This window comes from Hyperoodon ampullatus (assembly GCF_949752795.1).
Source record: "Hyperoodon ampullatus genome assembly, chromosome: 1".
Classification (NCBI taxonomy): Eukaryota; Metazoa; Chordata; class Mammalia; order Artiodactyla; family Ziphiidae; genus Hyperoodon; species Hyperoodon ampullatus.
The window spans coordinates 196,716,102-196,737,594 of NC_136914.1; the positions used below are offsets into that span (position 1 = coordinate 196,716,102).

The 21,493-nt window shown below is 44.6% G+C and overlaps 1 protein-coding gene across 1 annotated transcript in view; it reads right to left on the reverse strand.

Annotated features, from left to right (window-relative positions):
* Window positions 1-21,493, reverse strand: part of SORBS1 (sorbin and SH3 domain containing 1) — a gene marked incomplete at both ends in the record, with an annotated part of 113,437 nt that overhangs the window by 56,085 nt on the left and 35,859 nt on the right. The window contains 5 exons of the mRNA XM_079711869.1: window positions 3,441-3,555; window positions 5,265-5,394; window positions 5,521-5,568; window positions 17,454-17,517; window positions 19,223-19,395. Coding sequence (XP_079567995.1) covers window positions 3,441-3,555; window positions 5,265-5,394; window positions 5,521-5,568; window positions 17,454-17,517; window positions 19,223-19,395 — 530 coding nt within the window. The remainder of the gene's footprint in view (window positions 1-3,440; window positions 3,556-5,264; window positions 5,395-5,520; window positions 5,569-17,453; window positions 17,518-19,222; window positions 19,396-21,493) is intronic.

Genomic DNA, 21,493 nt, shown 5'->3' on the forward strand with positions numbered 1-21,493 from the left:
GCAGGTGACTTGAGAGGGACACCTGATTGTCCTGAAGGACAGTTTTGCTGCTTGGACGGGAGCCAGAGACTAGCTTCAGATTTTAATTAAATAATCTGAATGTAGCCCGGTCATTTACATGGCACTTTATAATGGTCATAGATCTTTAAGCCACATTGTCACACATGATCCTCTCACTCAGTGTTTCAGTGAGGCTGGCAGGCCAGATAATAATTTCATTTTATAGATGAAAACACTGTGGTTCAGAAAGGTTAAGCGATGTCCCAAGACATAAGGCAGAGTCAGAATTCGAACTCAGAACTCCGACCTTGCAATTCCTAGTCCAGTGCTGTTTACATTTCTCATACTCCCCATGAGAAGGGGGCGGGCCTGCTTAGTTTGTGGATGACACTAAGCTAAAACAGGGGCAAGTGACAAACTTGAAAAGTCAGGAAGGAATTCAAGGTGACAGTGAAATGGGAAGAAACCAAGTTGGGTAAATCCCCTTGTTTTACACTTTCAAATATATATCGTGTCTGTGATAACGATTTTAATGTCTGTCCTTCCTACTATACCCCTATGGGAGCAGGAACTCCAACATCTAATGCAGAGCTTGGCACATCAAAGTTATTCTATACAGCAGACCCTTGAACAGTGCGGGCATTAGGGGTGCATGCAATCGAAAAATCCAAGTATAATTTACAGTTGGCCCTCTGTAGCCACGGTTCCTCTATATCCACAGATCCAACCAACCACGATTGTGTAGGGCTATAGCATTTACTATTGAAAAGAATCCATGTATAAGTTGACTGTGCAGTTCAAACCCATGTTGTTCAAGGGTCAATTGTATATATTTATTGAATTGAGCTGAAGTTCAGTTCTATAAGGGACTTTGGAGGAAAGTAAAAGGAACACAGCCTGAAAAAAGCCATTTCTGACAAAGCAAGGACTGACCAACAGGTCTCCAATTCCAAGACCAGAAGAGGAGAAAATGGACTCATACTATGATAAGAGGGAGGCCAAACAGTTATGAAGAACTTCATATGAGTTTGCCAAACAGCTGAATGGGTCACCAAGACTGTGAATCTCCTGGGGGGATTCTGAAGGTAGCACAGTGTTTGTCTGTCTGGGATGCTGTGGGTTTGCTCCAGGGACAAGATGTGCTCTAAGGCAACCTTTACAGCCTACTCTTCAAATGTTTGTGTGAACAACAGACAGAGAGATGTGCCTGTGAGGCCACAATTTAAATTGCCAGGCTTAAGCAGACACGGGCACCTCCAACTGGAAAAGAATTGGGGGGAAAAGTGGATTTTCCCCCTTAAAAGGAGATGTGCATTTCTGAGAGCACATTTAGATTCTTACATCTGTCTGTCTCTAGTTAGTATACTTATTCACAGTTAACAACAACAAAAATGTATATGTATGTGTGTGTGTGTGTGTGTGTGTGTGTGTGTGCGCGCGTGCGGTGGTGGGGTGGTGGCTGTGGAAGGAAGGGGGTTCCTCAAATTCTGGTAAACCCGGCACTGGAAACCAAAAGGCAGGACTCACGTGCTGAAACTCACACTCCAACGTTTCTGCTCATGTGGCAAAAATAGCAGGAAAAGAAATTCAAAAATAAAGGATGAATTCAACCCCTGTGAAGCATAGACTGTGAAAAGATGAAGATTCTCTCTAAAATGAAAAATGACTCTTTGGGAAGAACAGCGCTAAATAGAGGGAAAGGCACGAAACTAAAACAGCTGGACAGTGATGTTCCTCCCTGGCCAGCCTTTGGTGTTATGTCCTAACTGGGTTGGCCCAGGTCCTGGTACAACCAGGGGGCTTCCTGTGTGGGAACACCCAGACGGTGCTTGGCAATCCATGTGTATGGTCACCACAACTCCCCAAAGAGGGCCCTGTGGGCACTGTGTGCTACTTTTCGGGGTCTGTAAAAACAATATAAATGATCCCAAGGACTATGACATGGAAGACATTGTGACCACTGTGGTATCAGTGAGAAAAATAAAACTATGTTACTGTTTTTTTCCTAGTTTTGAATAGTGGTCAAATTATTAGGAACCAAGGAAAGGAGGAGGAAACAAAGGAGAAATTAAGGGGCAAGCCTTCAATAAATCAATGACCGTCTATGAACAATAATAAATAATAAACTGCCAACACAAAAGCACCCAAAGGCCTACAGAGTCTCTAAAATCATTGAAGTGCACTGACATGTGATGGTGTGTCCACCACTTGTAATTCAAGTGTCGGGAATATACTCAAAGGACATGACATTCTCTCTAGGAAGACCTGTAGGGAGGATTACCTTCCATAATTGTTACTTTCTAAGAGAGAGAGAAACTCCAATGCAGGGTGGAGCCAGAGGCAAAATTCTCCGCTCCTCTCAGAACTTTTTGCTTAAAATAACTGTGGTGCACAGTAAACGCTGAAGAATGACAACTCTGAAGCATTTCTGTGACCTGTTGAACCTTTCTTCCTAATTAAAATTACTTATCCCTTTGTGCTTTTAAAGATGTCACCTTTTTATTTTATTAAAAGTCAAATCAATTATTCCTTAAAAACATGTAGAGCAAAAGAGGTGGAGGGAGAATAATTTGAGCCCACATTTCAGAGGCCTACTTATTCTGGACTCAGTGTGGTAACAGCATTTTAATAAGAATCAATCCCCAGCATGATAATTCCATCCTGCTGGCACAGCTGCAGGGTTTATAGAGCTTTGGAGGATCCCTTTAACCATGTTCAGAATTCTGAAACCAGCTTTTTCTAATGAAGGGTGAATAAAAGGAAACGTGATCGGCAGATATGAAACTAATCAGTTTGTAAAAATTCTCCCCTGCTTTTGCAGGGTGGTCTGCTATGCCCATACAGGCCATTTTCCCCACTGATAATTGCTTGGAGATGTGAACTTGTATAGGGAACCATAAACCAGACTGAGTTATGAAATTCATCCTCTCTATTGCACTTGTCAGAAAAGGAAGGCCTAAAAGACATACTCTAACAGCCTGGGGCTTTTTTCCCCCAAGTCACATCATCATATTAATTATTTGGCTTTTAATGATGTACTAGTAACTTCTACAAACTTTGCACATGTTCAAATAAGTCACCTAAAAAACCCCAACTTTACTCCAGTTAGTAATAAGCCTGATAAACGAATGGTTAGATGTTTAAAAAAAGATAGCAGCAAAATCCACCTTTACCTTACAAAATTTAAAATTAGTGACAACCATGAGCAAAAAGAGCAACAAAGCCACAATGAGAGGATTCTTTCAAAGCATACTCTCGGGACTTATTTTGTGAACACCTGCAAAAATGAAAAGGGTAAAAATGCTTCATATTTTCATTGTTTTCTAAACAAAGCAAGTCTATTTCAAGGGAGAAAGAATGTAATCCAAGTGCACACACAGTGCAGCTGGATTAAAGAACACGGGCAGGGTGAGACAAAAGAACTTTAATATGCACATTACCATCTTTTCGTTGGTCAGAACGGAGGACTTGCCCGGCTGATACTCGTAAATGCTTTTGGGTTCTGCACGGTATTTTCTTGTATCCGCTTTCTTATCTGGGGGCTCCCAGTCGTTTCTGTAGAAAGGAAATCCTATTAGAGCTATTTTCATGAAAATTGGCATCCGACAGGTCTGACTTTGGCTGACTCTAGTCTAATCAAGGAATTTTTATATCCGAGGCACAAAATCGGACTCCGCCCAAAGCATTTAGTTGTGCTGGTTTCCTTCTTCAAACAAACAGATCCCTGTGTTCGCTTCACAAAAGGCTTGAGGTGTCCTGTGCTCACAACCAGACACCGGGAAGCAGAGAGAAGAGAAAGAGAAGAAAGGAAGCAGCAGCAGCAGCAGCAGAGCTTGCTCTGGAAAAATCCTTCACTTTGCTCTGCTCTCAGGAGCTTATCATTCCCCAGACATGCCTGTACTTCCCACTCAGGCTAGTGCAGTGAGAGAGAATGCAGGTCCCGGAGCCAGGCAGCTGTGGCTCCAACTCTGCTACAGCACTTGCTAGCTAGCTGATCTGGGCCAAGCACTTTGCCACTATCTACCTTAGTTGCCTCATCTGAAAAATGGGGTTGCTTTAAGGATTAAATGAGACAGTATGTCTCAGCATGTAAATCACTTAGCAGAGCACCAGGCCCCCAGGAACCACTCAATAAATGTTATTTGTTATTATAACCATGTTCTTCTTCCCTATTCCACACCCCATCCGGTAATCATCAAAACTGCAGCCTTTGGCACAAGTACTTAACCCGATCCAGTGAGGAATTTCAGAGGACACATGAAGTCTTGGAAATTATTTGCAAAATTTTTATACATGCACATAATTGCACTTTGCACTGTGATATTATATTCAGTTTTTCCTGCAAGGCTATAAACTTCTTGAAGGCAGGGACGATGATTTATGTATGTTTATATTCCTCCATAACATCTGGTTCAACCTGCACACAGAACGTACCCAGCAGGCGCTCGATGAACGCACTTGTAAGGATTTACGGGTATACCCAGCCTTCCTTTCAGATTAATTATCAAATTCCTCAGGCAGATGTCACTTACGTATATGTGGGATTTCAAAAACAGCCGTTCATTTGTCTATGAAGATGGAAAAGGTTTGGAGGTGTGAAACAGTGTGTATTTAAAGGAAAAATAAGTAATTCAGTTTGGCCAGGGCCTTTTTGTGGATTGAGAAGTGGTGGAAGATGGAGCTGGGAGACGCATGGGACACCAGTCCGGATGGCACAGGAGGTTGCTCCAGAGGGCAGAAGACTCAATAAAAGACAATCGGGTCATCTGGTGCGGGCATTAACAGATGACTGATATCATTACAACCATGTGAGCCTTATGCTTTGATAATGTGTTGAATAAATAAATAGATACTAAAAAGCGTGGCTTCATTTTAAAATTATATTCTCTGCTATGGGCCCCATCAGTATGCACAGAGTATAAAAACACATGACAAATCTTATGGCTAAGATTTCTCTTGTGAAGAGGTAAAAAGTGATGATAATTATCGTCAACATTATTAAGTGCATACTGTGAGCCAGGCACTACTAGAAATGTTACACGCAGCACCTTGTTTTGTCCTTGCAACATCCCTATGAATGCAAAATATATCCCCATTTTACAGATGAGAACATTGAGACTCAGAAAAAACAAGTCACTGTTAATAAGTGACAGAGCAGGGATTCAAACTCAGGTCTACTTGACTCCTGGCTCCAATGCTGCCTGACCCAGAGAAAGAGATTGTGTATGAGAACCTAAAATCACAGAGCTGATGAGAGCACTTACCTTTCTGGGCTTGATTTTAGCGAGGAAGAGCGGGTCGGGAGGGGAAGCGTGGCCGACCTCTTAACTACCTTCTCACCATCAATGTAGTTCATCTCACTTTTTGAGCGAGGCACAGAAAGGGGAGATTTTGCTGGAGAAGGAAAAAGTGGGTGTGAAAGACTTTTAAAACAGATGAAAACTGAAAACAGGAAGATGTCTTCCCTCGTTCACCACTCTCCCTTCCTCCCCTACGACCAAGAAATTCTAAGTCACTTACTGTCTTCAGAAAAGGAATATCGAGGAGAGTACAGATCTGAATCATCATCTAGTGAACAAAACAAAACGTGATCAGGAGACATCTGGCTAAGGTAAGAGAACCGAGTGACACGTCCCCCACTGCCACTGTCCTGCACCGGCATCCAGCCATACCCGGGAGCCCAGCGGACAGAGGAGGAGCCCAGCACCAGAAGCTACACCACGGCAAACCACAGTTCAGAGCTGGGTTTGGAGAACCCACCCAACCAAACAGACCTGTAGTCAGGAAGGTACATTCATGACACCTGGGGAAAGACTGCTCCTGACACCCAGAAACGCATGGGGACAAATAGCCAAAGGCCCTCTCGAGAGAATTTCCACAAGCAAAGCTGGTCCCCAGCCTGGCTGAGTGGGAAACGGGCTGAGATAGATGCCTGGGTGCTCATGCTGTCTCTGGTCCATACTGCTGAGTTTCATGGAGTCCCCAGGCCTGCTGGGTGGGATGGGGAGGCCTGGAGGTGTGGTTTCTAGCTACCCAGCTCAGCTGTGACCCATTTCATATGCTAGGGTTCCATATACAATATCATGGAGCAAAGAGGTACTGCAGCTAAGAAAACACTTTGAGAAACCCCTCATAATCATTTGTTTTGATTCCACCTCAAACTGGTTCCTCGAGTAGCTTTCCTTCCTTGGAACCCCACATGCCCTCGGCAGATGTGGTTACACAGTTTGCTCTGCAAAGGTGCTGCTCACGGAAAGTGCCTAAATTGTGACTCTGGACCAAATCAAACACACATGGGTTTCTGTGGTGGGAGATGGCTCTCCAAGGGCACAGCACACGTCCCTAAATAAGTGGAACACCGACTGGGACGCTAAGACTGGCAGAACAAAGACAAGACATAAACCCTTCATGGAGATGGCTGCGTTGAACTAAAAATGAGACCGCAGGTTCACTCACGAGAATAGGTTTTTCTGCTGGGACTGTCCTGGAAACCCAGGATATTGAATCAGTACAGCCACGATCCCACGAGGCATCACTACATCCCCCCCAAAGAATTTCTCCAACAAGAGTTAGGCTGAAACAGCCTCTCCCGTTTTCTAATAGCTCGCTAACCTGAATTCAGAATTCATGAATACGGAATGAAGACCCAACTCCTTCCCTTAAAATCAGTAACAGCTCTAACCAAGCACATGAACTAGCCTGCAAAGACAAGTCAGAGAATCCGATGCAATGTGTCGATGGCTAAGTGTCAGTCAAGTCCTTATCTCCACGCAAGTCATTTTAAGTTTCAGAGCAGAAAAGGCCAGAATATTTTATAAAATGTAAAGAAAGCTAACACTGCTACTATTTTGAGTATTCTTCAAAACCAGTCTATCTCCCCTTTCGTCTCCCCATTTTATCTGTCCCAGGTCTCCCCAGCTCCCATAATGGAAAGGCTTCAGGTACCAAGATATCTTTTCTCCTCCCTCCCTCCCTCTTTTTGCTTTGATATTGACTAATTCTTATCCTTAAAGTTGAACAGGGCTTAAGGTTTTTCTGCCAATATAGCCAAGCCTTTCCCTGCTATAAACTGAACATGCGAGCTTACTTATGTTAACTTTCGAAAAGAGGGCAGAAGAGATAAAATGGGATCCAGAAATACACAATTTTGAGGACTATTCTGAAGACTTGTGTTGCCTGCTTTTGTTCTGTATTACTGCTTTTGCTTTTTAACACAACTTCTGATTATTGTACTGATAAAATGCCACAGCATCAAAGAAAACGAAAAATCAGCTTTGAGTGCAGAGATCTGATTGGAAAAATGGTGCCAGCCAAATGAGTAGTTAGCTTAGTTAGAAACCAGTGTAAGTTGTGTTTAAAATCCAGCCTAGCATTTTAGCTCAAAACACTGCATCTCTCTGAATCATGGGGAAATTACAGCCTAGGAGCAGATGGTAAGGTGAGGGTTAAATTATAACCTCGCTCTTGAGGTAAGCAGCACAGTTTTCATGAGGGAAAAATGGCACTTAAATATTCAAAGATCTTTTAAAAAATTCTCAGCTCTTTAAAAGTTTTTGCTCCCTAGAGCTTTCTAATGTGGACTTCTAGAGGACTTGTTAACGGAAAATGAGAAACAGCTCTTCTGAGATGGAAAAAAGAAACAGCATGGCTTGGGCAGTTAATCCGTGTATTTTGAAAGTTAGAAGAAGTAGGAAAGAGAGGGGTGCGGGGGTGCGGGGTGAAGGCAACAGAGAAGTTTGAATGACCGAACCTTCTTAAAGCTGTTTCTTACTTGGTGTAAGTGGAAAAAGAAATCTCCCCCATCTCAGGCTAGCACAGGGCAGGGGCGTCTCCGTGAACTAGCTTCTCATTTTTCCCAGTGTCCACAGGATCCAAGTCTGACACGTGGATTTCAGTTCATTGACTTTCAAGTAGGCAAACTGAAGTTGCACAGATTCACCTGAACACTAGCAATCAGGACAAGTTCCAGGGGATGTATAATTTATTCTTTTAATATTTAATGTTTGTCTTGCAAATCTAATGGAAGAAAATTTTACCTACATTTATGAATAAAAATAATAGCTGTTCCCATTATTAAGAGCCTAATAGTAACTGGTAATTTACTAATATTGCCTCACTTAATCCTTGCAAAAACTCCTGGAGGTACGTAACTATCTATCTTAGAGACAAGGAAATTAGGGCCCAGCGAGGTTAAGCAAATTTGCCCTTAGCCATACAGTGAGAAAGACAAAGCAGGAATGGATTCAAGGTCTTTCTGACCCCACTTCCCTACCTATGCTGCCCCCCATCCCTGTGATAGGGATGGGACTTTGTTCTACCCTCATCTGCCCAATCCTGGGGCGAACTGTGGCTATTCCATTATCATTTTTATTAGGGAAGAGGCAGGGGAGGATGTTCTTTTGAAACTCGAGTCACGCACTGCAGTGCTGGCCAGGCTGACTTCTAGCCCTTGAAGCCTTTGCTCTACTTTTCTGCAACACGCCCCCTGCCCTGGTGACATTTAAGCAAGTTTTCTGAGTTACCCCACCACACTTCTAGCTTTCCTCCTGCTCTTCTCCAGGGAAATGGGTAAAACTAAGTCACTCTTGCTACATCTTTCACTTGCTGCTTCTTGTACCTTCTCCTGGCAGGCTAAGTCTATACTGGGACAGGTGGAGATGCAGCTGGAAATACACTGAATGGGAAAACCGGGTGTAAGGTTCAGCTTCTGCATTTCTATACACCAGAGCTGGCCAAATATGTGTGTGTTTAACCATAGTTGAGACACACTAAATGAAATGTTTCTCAAGTTGTCTATGAACACAGATATCATCTATGCATGAAATCCTGCTTTTGCTATTTCTCCAAGAGTCCTTTCAAAGAACGTCCTAGTGGGCTCAGCAGAGCCGGGATCTTGTGATTCCTACTTGTGGTGGAGCCACATGCTGACTGTCCTTCAGAGCCCCAAGCAGCAAACATCAAATCTTGGCAGCAATACCCAGAACTTCCTGTGCCAGTGACTTCCAGAAAAGTCTAACACCGAGCAGCATTTACTGGGGGTGAACAACTCACTCCTGAGCCCTGAAGACCCCTGCCGGGCCTTGATGTTTACGCACCAGTGACTGCCCTCTGGGCTTTGGCAATCTGTTCTGGGAGGCTCCATTTGGGGACAGCTACTCTCCTAAAACTGCCAGGAGGCACATAATTGCCTTTCCAACCACAGCAACTTTAAATAGACTAAAAAAGATTTCTTCAGTTTTTTTTTTTTAAAGAATGTATAATAATCTTAAAGACACTGGAGAAAGTGCTGTTTGTTCTACAAAAAGTGTGTAATTGACCAAAATGGGATTACTGACAAAAAGCAGTATTTGCATAATCGCTTGCCTATATCAATTACATTTCAATTTTATGCATTTTTTAGGCCTTTAAACTTAAAATTATTTTTCTAATATCAGTGGCTCATTTTTAACACAATCTTTTTCCACTGCTCAAATTAATCCCTTTTCCTGCTTTACCCCACACTCAGGAGGAGAAAGGATAAAGGGGTCGAGACAGACACACACACACACCCACCCAACAAACAAAAATGTACGCAGAGGTGGGTATAAAGGCTGGGTGGGATTGGGGAGGAAGAATAAGAAAAAGGGGGAGTGGGGCAAGATGGTCAGGAAGAGTCCAGGGAGTTTGGGGGAACAGCCCCCAAATCGTCTATGTTCTGGTTAGAAGCAATCAAATTCTAAATATTGAAAAAAGATCAATATAGGCTGTTAGAATAGCTACAGAAGACAAATTCAGAAAAAAAATCAAATGTGAGGAGTAAAGAGAATGAGGTGGAGCAGCACAGGAATGAAAGGAGCAGAGGTCTGGGAGGACCAGAGGGCTGGAAGACAACTCACCGGCCTCATCTCCCGGGGCGTCCCTCCCTCGAAGGTGGAAAGGGACTAACTGCTACTCTCTCTCAACTATCTCGCAGGTCAGACTTCTGCGCTTGCTAAGCAGAGGACTGCTGGGCAGCTCTAGTTAGGGGAGCAAAGGTGACGGCTGCAAGCACTCAGCCCCTCCTTTCGGCAGTACTCGCTGGAGTTCGGGCACAGATCCTGGCCAGGCATCTTTACGACAGAACCATTTGCTTGAATTCAAGCAAAATAAGGCTATTCTTAGGAATCCTTTAAGGCCAGTAGAGGATTATCTTAACTCAAATATAGATATGCTTGGGAAAATCAGCCTCTTAAATCCTTGCCTAGTGCATCCCCATCTAGGAACGGGGAAAAAGCTCAGTGAGACTGACCACTATGACGAGATAAGTCACCACAACCGGGGGATGTCCTGAGGTTGTGTCTTGAGTCACTTCACCAGGAGGTGGCAGTGGCCACCATCAGCCTGACAGCAGTGGAAGAGGCATCCAAAAGCAAGGGAAAAAGCTGATCTCTGAGATTTCACCCTTGGCTGATACAATAGCCCTTTATCCTGACAGGGCCAAATGGGTTCTCACTGGCATGGACCACGAAGTAATACACCAGTTACTCGGCTTTGCTGATTTGGAGGCATCATTTGAAAATCTCTCCCATTTTCTTGACGTGAAGCATGTCAAGAGAGCCAGCATCATCTGGCCATGTTCAGAGCAGAAAAGCGAGTTCTTTTCAATCTGTATGCCCCACTCTCATTCTATATTCAAATCCCCAAATTTGCACTGGCGAGGGTCTCCTTCCTTTTTTGGAGGATGAAAAGGGTGGCATTCCTCCACTGCAGTGGTTCTCAGCCCTGATCGTGTGCCAAATTACTTGGGGAGCTTTCCTAACCTCATATTCCTGGATGCCACACCGGGAGACTCTGGCTCAGCTGAGCGAAGCGTGACTGACTCAGAAGCAGGGCAAGCTGGATGCCTGGAGTTAGGCATCAGAGAGCCCCTGACGAGGGGGCCAACCAAGAACACAGAGTGCAGCAGGGGAGGGAAAGGAATCAGCAGAGGAAATAAAAAGCCCATGTCTGGGGGACCCCAGAGACCTGGGTTTGAACCCTGGCTCTGCCACTTGCTGTGTGATCGTCCACCAATTATTTAACCTTTCTGAGCCTCATACCCTTTATTGACAAAAACGAGGACTTACCTCGTGGGGTTGCTGGGAGGATGAACATGAGATAACAATTATGATGCACCCAGCATGGAGCCTTGTCTTCAGTGAGGGCTCAAGAGATGGCAGTGCCAAGCACAGTCAGTGCAGTGGCTGTGCTGTTATCACTATTAACAGGATTCCACCACAGGGCTATTTCCTAAGGCTGGAGGCAGTGGAGGGGTTTCTGAGGCTGTTTCTCCACAGCATGTCCCTCTGGCTCCTGCTTCGGGAAGAAACCATGGGCAGGATGTCTGAAGACTCAGTCTAGCAGCCCCTCCACGGTCTGGGTGCAGCAGTGGGGGCGCAGGCTCTAGTCTCTATCAACATCCCCCCTCCCCCACGCCCACAAGCAGAAAGACCTAGTGGCATCTCAGATGCTGGGAAGGGACATGTGCCTTTAAGACAGAGACTGGAGTGTAATTCACAGACAAGTAGCTTTGGGTCAGAAAGGAAGGAATGATGGGCAGGAGAGGGTGGGTCAAGTGAAGGTCTAAAAGAAAAAGAAAGTAAAGTTATCCCCAAAGGATTTCTGGTAAATTCTTTTTATTGTTGATAAGCTTTCTAGGAACCAGGGTCTATAGAGAAATTATAAGAAAGAAGTCTTCTGAATTCACTCTACTCTTCCCAAATTTCCTAGCCCTAATTCCTCCCAACGACCCCATGAGATAAAGAATAATCAGACACAGCCGTTGCTCCTGGCCCATAGAGTGGTCTCAAAGATTATACAATGATTAGAAGTGACCGCACCTTGTTGGAATTTACAGGCTTCTTTAAAAGTACATTTTAAATCTCACTGATTAAGACATGATAATTCTATTTATCTTCTGAAAGTCTGGCCAGAAGTTTACTTTTTCACTGTAGGTGAGGGCGGGGGTGGGGGAAGGTTGCTAAGCTTGACACAAACTTTCACATAATCCTTCACTATTTAGGAGAATCAGCTTTGAGACACTTAGAAATGTCTTTTTTATACTGTATAATCAACTAGAATTTAGACAAAAAGCAGCAGCCCTTAGGCTAGGTTTTGATAGGTTTATTGCAAATAATTCTAGTTTCAAATTCTGAGTTCAAACAAAACAAAAAAAACCAGCAGTAACAACAGGCTCCTCCCCGCAGGGGACAGACTCCAGAATGACAGCTCACATTTCTCAGTAAATCTATTTTTTAATGCTCGTTAAAAACTATGCATAGAGGCTGCCTTGGTTAGGTGCTCATCCATCTTTAACACCCTTCTTTGAAAGGGATAACTCCTTCCCATGTTAAGCAGGGCGTGCAGGGCCCAGGGCCACCGACTGGTAGCACTGGGGCTGGAGTGGTACCAAGGGCAGGGCTGAGGAGGACCTGCCAGAACTCACAAACATCTCAACCACAAACCTGAGACTCTCTCCTTACTTAAAAAAAATTAAAATGAAAATAACAATTCTTTAAAGTGAGCTAGCTCAAAGATTTCTCTCATTTGTAAAAAGCCTTCATCTAATTGAATACATCTGTGATCTATGTCTGAATCTGTCATCTAGGCAAGAGCGGGGGTGAGACAGAACCTACCTTGTTTTTAAAAAAAATCTCCAGGGAAGAAGATTTCTTAGAAACTTGTGTTGAAGTCTAATCATTTTGGTTATTATGAATCTTTTATATCCAATCTAATTTTCTTCCTCTTTATCCTTTAAGATGATTTCTTCCTTTTTGGTCTTTGAAAATAAAAACTGGTAAGGTCTGCTTCCTAAATTATAAGTGAAAACTTATCATGTCATCCCTTACTTTCTTTTTCCTTTTTTGGCTGCACTGGGTCTTTGTTGCTGCGCCCGTGCTTTGCCTAGTTGCAGCCAGCGGTGGCTTCTCTTGTTGTGGAGCACGGGCTCTAGGCACGTGGGCTTCAGTAGCTGTGGCTTGCGGGCTTTAGAGCGCTGGCTCAGTAGTCGTGGCGCACGGGCTTAGTTGCTCCGCAGCATGTGGGATCTTCCCAGACCAGGGATTGAACCCGTGTCCCCTGCATTGGCAGGAGGACTCTTAACCACTGCGCCACCCTTAACCACTGTCCCAATCCCTTACTCTTTATGCCTCGTGGTAAAATAAGCCCGACTTGACGTGTACCACCAAGCAGACGGTATCGTCAGCCAGGGTTGCTAGGTGCTGCGCCTGATGACATGGCAGCTCTGGGTGTGAGGCCAGAAGGCAAAACCCTGTCTTCAGCTCAACAGCCAGGCTGACTGGAAGCTGCTGGCACTGCCTGACACAGGCCTAAGGCATTCTTCCAGGCTGATGGGAGTCACTGTTTTTCTCCACAGGACTCTTCCCGGGGGCCTTCCTCTGCCCATGTCTATGGTATCGTACACCTTCAGGCATGCTGTGTGCTGGTCACCTTCCCTAGAAAGGAATCCTATCTTATGAGTGGGTTGGGTTCTCCAAGTCCAAATAAAGCACAAATCAAAAACTGCATTTGACCAAAATTACCCTAAAAAAATTTCTCACTCATCCAGTTCAGTTCGTTGTTTCTGAAGCAATGGTTTTTGGCTAGAATCAGCACCCCAAGAGCAAAAAACTAGGTTATCCCACACCAGACAGACTCTTGCTGGAAGTAAGGAGGTCACTGATTAAAATGAAATCAACAGCTTTTAATTTTTTAAGTATCAGTTCCTTCGGTAGATTTTTCTTTTTGTTCACAATAGGCCCCAGGCATGAAAGGGTTGGAAACCACTGACGGGCACATCACAGGGAGACTAAAAATGGAACAGGGTATTTTAACTAAAACTGTATCTAACACATCTCAGCATGTCATCGCAGATATGTTAAGTGATCAATAAAAGTTTGGTGAATGACCGAATGGATGACTTCACCAATGAGGAGGAGGGTTGGGCAGGATGGTTTGCTGAGCTGATTGGAACAGAGAAGCACTTGAAGATGGGACTGCACTGGGCTTCATCCCTAGAAAGAACTCTGCTTCTGAGGTCCAAAGCCTTCACTCAGCAACACTCTTCGGGCATGTGCTAAGGACCTACTGTGTGCCAGCAAGGTTTTCTGGGGCCTTCTGGACACGTGCTCTCACAACGGCCACCATGCTGGACACAGTATGATGAAGTAGCCTTGTCTAATTCCCTGCCTGACGTGAACGTGGGAGAAAAGACGTCATATCTTATTCACGGCATTGTCCTCAGTTCCAAGGACAGCGTGTGGCACACACAAGCACTCAATACTACTTGAATGAATGAAGCTCAGAGCTCTCAACATATCTCATCCTAGAAGAGCATTTAATCAAAGTGCCTCCTGCCTACCCCACCCACTCCTCTCTTTCTGGGTCACTCATCTAAAAATCAGACAATCCCTGCGACTAGAATAACTCTCAGGATGTTGCCCTTCACTCACCTTTTAGAACCTTCTTTGACACCTAGGCTATTTACCTCAGAGAAGAATATCTTTTAGATACATGTGTGGCCATCCTCCCCCCAGCAGGTCCAAATTCCTACCCAGCTCTTTCATGAAAAGGTTTCTAGCTTGGTCAAAACCCTTATTTTCAAGGGCTATCATCTCCCACCACGACGCAATCCCATACCTGGCTATGTCTTGGGGAATTCCCTACCAAGGAGATATACCTGGAGATACACCCAGGACAAGAGGGGCCCAGTGGAGAGTTGGTTGCATGTATGGGAACCAGGTAACGTTTCTCTTGCTGACGCTGGCACGTCTACCTCCCGCCCATGAGCCATAATGACTCAGCTTCCCCGGGTCAGTGCGCCGCCACCAGTATCACGTGACCACCCCAAATACAAAGCCCTGGGTATCAGTACAGGCAGCTTTTCCCAGAGCCCCACACGTTCAAAGTATCGTAACTAAGCCACACTGGTTACCCCATTAATCTTGTAAACTCCAAGGGAATAGGATTAAAATACCACCTGGATAGACTCCTGTTAACACAGTCAGCAAGGAGCAAGAGAACACCACAAAACACAAGGTTAGAGGGAAGCAAATGATGGGGAGAGAGCTCTTAGCCACCAGGAAGAAACCCCAAGGTGAAAAAGAAAGTAACAGTATCGGTACAAAGAGAGGCACATGATTTTCCTTTAATTACCTTCAGATTTAGGACTAGGAGTAGATGCAGGAAACTGGTAGGTAGGAGTGTAAGGATTGTCCTCTGTAGCAGAGAAAAGCAGTGGATTTTGAAACTACCCACCACGAAGTGGAGGAAGTGACAAATCTCCAATTGATTCTTTCAAATGACTGATTACCTATTTTAGTGTTATTAAAGCACACGGCATCACACTTGAAAAGAGATTAATGAATTAGAAAGGACTTGGTTATTTTAATATGGCACATTCATGCAAATAAGTGAAATAAAATTTCTGCCAACCAAAAATGACTATAAAAACAAAATCTAAAAGCCAAATCTTATTCCTAAAATGGAACTATAAGAATTAATTTAAGGCTAGGACAACAGATACACTGTCTAAGTTCATGGTACCTTCAGAACTTTGCTGGATTTCAGGAAGTTCAGGGAATTTGTACGTAGGGAAATAAGGGTTTTCTTCAGGAGTGTCTAGGCAGAGGAGCAGGTTTGGTGGAGAGAATAGAGGAAGATACAAATGGAGAGAATGAACGAATAGGAATCCACACACAATTCAGGCTCCTTGAATTCTGGAACATACTAAGCTTCACCAGTGATGAAAGAAATTCAAATTGCTTTTAAAAATCCAGTCCTTTTGCCTGAATTACTGAGACACGTCTAAAGACACAATATCATTTCTCTTCTTGGACAAAGAATTACATAAATACAGTCTCCAATAAGCAAAAGGCATTTAGCACAAAGCTTCAAATTTTCACCTTTTATGGGCAAAAAATATTAAGTATGCTAATAAATTGTGTGTAAAGAAAACAACTGTCATCAAATGATTTTTTTAAAAAATCAAAGCTTGTGCTGTAGACATTAGAATCAGGGCAAATTAGTGGATTCTTAATTTTTCAAATACCTCTGCCTAGGGCAGGTAGTTTCGCTCAGAATCTGTAATTTAGGTTGAGTTATCATCTATAATATATGAGAGGACCAATGCTGCCTGAGGGGCAGAATTACATATTTTTCACATATGCACCTGTGTCTCGGCATTTGGGCCGCCAAAGCTGGATCTAAAGGTGAGAGAGAGACAGATTGCTGGGGAAATGGACATTGGCTTTAGGAAGTGACCAGTGGAATGGACACCATCTGATCAGACAGCCAGCATCACCGCCGTGACTGAGCTCATCTACCTCAAAAAGAGTGAATTTACTCTTGGCTCAGAAACACTAAATGCTGAGCATCTCAAAATTTAGAAACAAATTGAAGAGGGGTACCCCCAGGTTCATTCTGAACACTGCAGGAGCTAATTAACAGTGCTGTTAGCTGGCAGCCACAGTTAATCAGAGAGACTGGTTATCTGCGGCGCAGGCTGACCAGACAATGACCAGATGCTTTTCCTTTGCCTTCGTGTGTCTTCTGTGCCAGGCGGCCAGACTGGATTTGGCCACAGGGAAAGACAGGATGCTCTGCCTGCAGGAGGAGTGGTACCCTTCCCACAGTGCAGCTGCATCCCTGCCCAGCAGCTGAGTGGCGGCACAGGCGGATGAGAGCTGTGGGGATTGCAACCTGCCTGAGCACTGGCCTGGGGTTCTCCCACCATGCTGGGTCCCCTGCTGGCAGCCCAGCAGGCCCCTGATTTGGAAGCATTACTCTGCCAGCTTGAGCGGGCTTTGTTGTGTCAGCTCTGGACTGGCTCTCAGGGCTCCCTGCCAAGTGCTGGCTCCCAGCTGGGGAAGATTATTTTTCACATTAACACCGTCATACAGGTGCACCATGCGTCCTACTTCACAAGGCAGAATTTGCTCTCATTTGGGCCCTGCCACATCCCTCAGAGGAAGGGGAGTGGAACAAACACAGAGAGGTACATGACTGGCCCACGGTCACATGAGTGCTTGGGGGACTGAACCCAGACGAGAACACTTTTTAACTCCCAGTCCATGCCTTCTCAACTTGCTCTGCCTACAAGGCAGTCATGGGCTGACACTGGGAGGTGCACCTAAAGCCAGAAGCAGGTGGGAGCCGAAGCTGCTCACATCCCAGGCAGGCAGACGCTAAAGAACGCGGGCAGAATGCTGGGCTCAGCCTGCTGCATCCCCAACATCTGGGAGGGAGGACTTGGGAGCTGACCTGAGCTCCCACATGTGAGGCAGGTGCACAAGTTCTCCCGCCCCCTCTGCTCTGAAGGTGCATGGCTGGGCTCAGGCAGGCCAGGGCCTAATGAGGTCAAGCTGCAGGGCCCAGTCTTCCGGCCAAGTGAGTTTAGGTCCTCACCACAACAGTCAACATATGGGCACAGCACAGCTTCTACAAATGAAAATGAATACCTCTGTTTAGTTTGTGGATCTGCTTAAACATGGTCTTGTACCAGTCTTTTGATCTCTCGGTGTTCTGGAGAAAAAGAGTAAAATAAAATGGAAATCTCAGCACGTTTCAGAACTTCCATGATTACGAAAGCAAAATGCAAAGTGACAACGTCTCAAGTCAAAACTCATGTAATTCTATACATCTTTGTGATCTCACACTGAAATCTTTTTTTTTTTTTTAAATGCAAAACTGTTGAGAAAGAACAGACAAACCAAGGGATTCAGACCTGAATCTGCGGGGTAATATTTGGTCAAAAGGATGCAGGTTTTGAAACCAGTGGACAAGGATCCACTTGAAATGTGTCCATTCTTAGGTAATTTTTAGAGAGACACTGTCTCCATATATAGATGACTAAACTGAAGTAAAGGCTCCTAGAAATGTAAGAAACAAGGAACATATGCTTATCACCCATTTCAGGTTACTCTGTAGAAGTGTATCTAAGCCACGTGCATAGGGCTAGATTTAGAATGTATACGTTAAAACGCAACCCATTATAGCATCCAATGCCAGACAGTTTCCATCCTAACCACAAAGCTGGGTTGTTTTTTAAGATAAAAGTAAAACAAGGAAGGAGACAGGTGGTTAGATCAGATACTTTCACTCCACTCCCACCTTACAGATGAGAAAATGTGATACAGAAAGTCAAAGGTCACAGAGCAGGTGAGCAGGTGAGAGGGAGGGCTGCCCAACAGGATGGTTAGCGGGAAGGGTCTGCTCTGTCACCCACAGGTTGTGCAATCCTGGGCAAGTAATCCCGCCTGAGTCCCTGTTTCCTCATCTATAAAATGGGAATGATATTAGTACCTACCTTGAACGGTGAATCATGTTTAAATGAGATAATGCATTAGCAAACGAACACTGCAATCATTAGTAATAATTCTTTCTACTACTATTTATTATTATTGGAATACTTATTATTCCTTAGGACAACAATTCTTTTGAGGCTTAGCCCACTGCTGTTTCTATCAGCCTCCCCCAAAGGGACACAAAAACCTGTCCTTTGCTCATTGGAAATCACAGAGAAACACATCACAGCCAGTGTTCTGGTTCTGGCACATGGAGAGGGATGGGGTTCACCCCAATCCAGGTTCAAATGTGGGGCTTCTCTGGGATCCCAGGGCCTGCAGGAGGCTGGCGGACCTGCACAGCGGGGAGGGCTACGCCAGGGCTGCCACGAGACCCACCCTGTTCTGAGGCCTTGCAGGCTGAATCCACCCTGTGTGCCCCCGAGAGTCTCCCACTCTCCCTGGATGATGGGCTATCTCCCATCCAAGGGAACTCCTTCCTGAACGCATGGTGGCAGGGACCCTGAGCCTCGCACTCTTCCCAGGGTTCTCTAACCCTGGACAACAGCACAGTAACGAAGGAGACTGGGAAACCACTGCCCATGACCTTCTCCTCTTGAACACACACAGGCCTGAAGCCTCTCAGAAGTTCTGCCACAGAGAAAGCAATCTGCCTTTGTTCCACCCAGCTTTCCCCCACATTCATTTGACCATGAAACCCTTTTCTCATGGATTTAGAAACAGCTAACATATGCTTTGGGAAAAGTTGTCACCCAGCTCTTGGAGGCTCTGCAGGCCTCAGTGGGCTTAGAGAAGACAGTGCTGAGGACCCTCCTTTTGAGGTCTCTGCCACCCACAGACGGGGTTCACATGGACCCAGGGGTGGACACCTGTCACTGGCTTAGGACAAAGCCTAAGAAGGACTTGTAGGTCCGCACGCGTACCCGGAGTGGGATGCCCACATCATCCATGGAAACATCGCTCAGGTCCTGAGTGCTCTTTGCCACCCGCCTGCTGTCATCCTTCACCTTCTTCTCAGCAGCCCTGCCAGGGGAGGTGGGTTTTTCCTGAGTTGGTGCTGAGTCCTGCTCTCCCACTCTTCTTTCCAAGACAGGATCTGGAAAAGAAAAGCAATCATTAGCTGAAGCTCTTCTGGTGGCTCCGAAGCAAATTCCCCACAAACAATCCAGCTAGGGTAGAGTGTGTCTGCCAATTCTCAATTGGAAGGAGTTGTGCTTAGAGCAGGGGTCAGCAAACCATGGCCCAGCCCCTGGTTTCTGTAAATAAACTTTTATTAGAACACAGCCAAGCTCTTCGCTTATGTATTATTTACTGCTGCTTTGGAGCTACAACGGCAGAGCTGAGTAGCTGTGACAGAAACCGTATGGCCTGTGAAGCCTAACATATTTACCATCTGGCCCTTTTTGGTTTAGTATTTGTTTTTTATTTATTGGATGAAAGATTAGATTCTGTAGTGTTTTACAATTTTCAAAAGTCTCACACACGTGATTTCATATAATCCCATAATAACCCTCTGTCCTCCTACCCTTACACTGACCCTCTCCCCTTCGTCTTACCCCACTGGTAACCACTAGTTTATTCTCTATACCTGAGTTTGTTTTTTTGTTTTATTCGCTAGTTTGTTGTATTTTTTAGATTACACATATAAGTGATATCATGGCAGTATCTGTCTTTCTCTGACTTACTTCACCAAGCATAATGCCCTCCAAGTCCATCCATGTTGCTGCAAATGGCAAAATTTCATTTTTATGGCTGAGTTGTATTCCATTGTGTACATACCACATCTTCTTTATCCATTCATCTGTTGATGGACACTTAGGTTGCTTCCATACCTTGGCAACCGTAAATAATGCTGCTATGAACATTGGGGTGCATGTATCTTTTCAAATTAGTGTTTTTGGTTTTTTTCAGATATATATCCAGGAGTGGAATTGCTGGGTCACATGGTAGCTCTATTTGAGGTTTTTTTTTTTTTGAGAAACCTCCATACTGTTTTCCGCCCATTAGGCCCTTTTAAAAAATGTGTGGACAGTGTGGTAAGTGCCCTATAGATGTCTGTACTTGGTGCTCCAGACATCCAGGTAGTTCTGACTTTTCTAGGAAGTCAGGGAGCAGGTAAACCACACAAGGGTGGCCAGACACTACTTGGAAGTTCTTGTTTCCCCTTGAGGAAGTCACTTAACTTTTCTGTGCCTCTGTTTTCTCATCCAGAAATGGGGATAACACTTCAACTGGCCAGCTCACAGCGATGTTGTGAGGACCTAATAAAATAGCTTACGCCAAGTGCTCAGAAAATGGTAAACTGCTAAATGCACATTAGAGTTTATTTAATTTCATCCAGGATTGGAAGCTACAGCGAGCTTATAAACATACCACGTGTGGTCTATAGATTATAAAATTACTTAATGTGTTCTGTTATTCCAGGGCATGTCATTGATTTATGGGAGGCATTTACAAAGCACCTGCCAGGCGCTATATGTTCATATGTGCTGTGGGCATGGCGATGAACCATTCCCAGCCTGGCCTTCAAGGAACTGACGGCCTAGTGGGCAGAAAGAGCAGGAGAGCCAGCAATGAGAATGGAGGCAACCAGTGCTGACAGAGGAGTCCACATCCAACTCTGCTGAGGAACTGGGCTCAGGCACCACCTCTCAGAAGGGTCAGCCAGACAAAGAGGAAGTGAAGGGCGCTCCTGGCAGAGGGAATGGCATAAGTAAATGCCAGGGGCCTCTGGACTACTCTGAGCTTATTATGGGCCAGGCAGTGTGCTAAGCTCTTCATGTACATTATCGCAGCTCATTCTCCCAGTAACTCTATGAGGAAGAAACTATCATCATCCCTCCATTTTTTAAAAAAAGAAACAAGTAAAATTAATTTTTATTTTATTTACTCTAAAATATCATTTCAACATGTAATCGGTATAAGCAATTACTAATGAGGTATTATACATTCTTTATCTTGTACCAAGCACTGCATGTCAGTGTGTATATTATACCTACAGCACCTCTTGATTTGGATTAGCCACATTTTAAGTGCTCAATGGCCACATGTGGCTGGCTAGTGGCTACCATACTGGACAGAAGAGCAGTAGAGTATGAATGCCCATCTAACCATTTATTAGTGCTGTGGTTTGCATTGAGCTTTTCAGAGTATCGGTTACTGATCCATTAAGTCGTCCCTCCATTTTTAAAAAA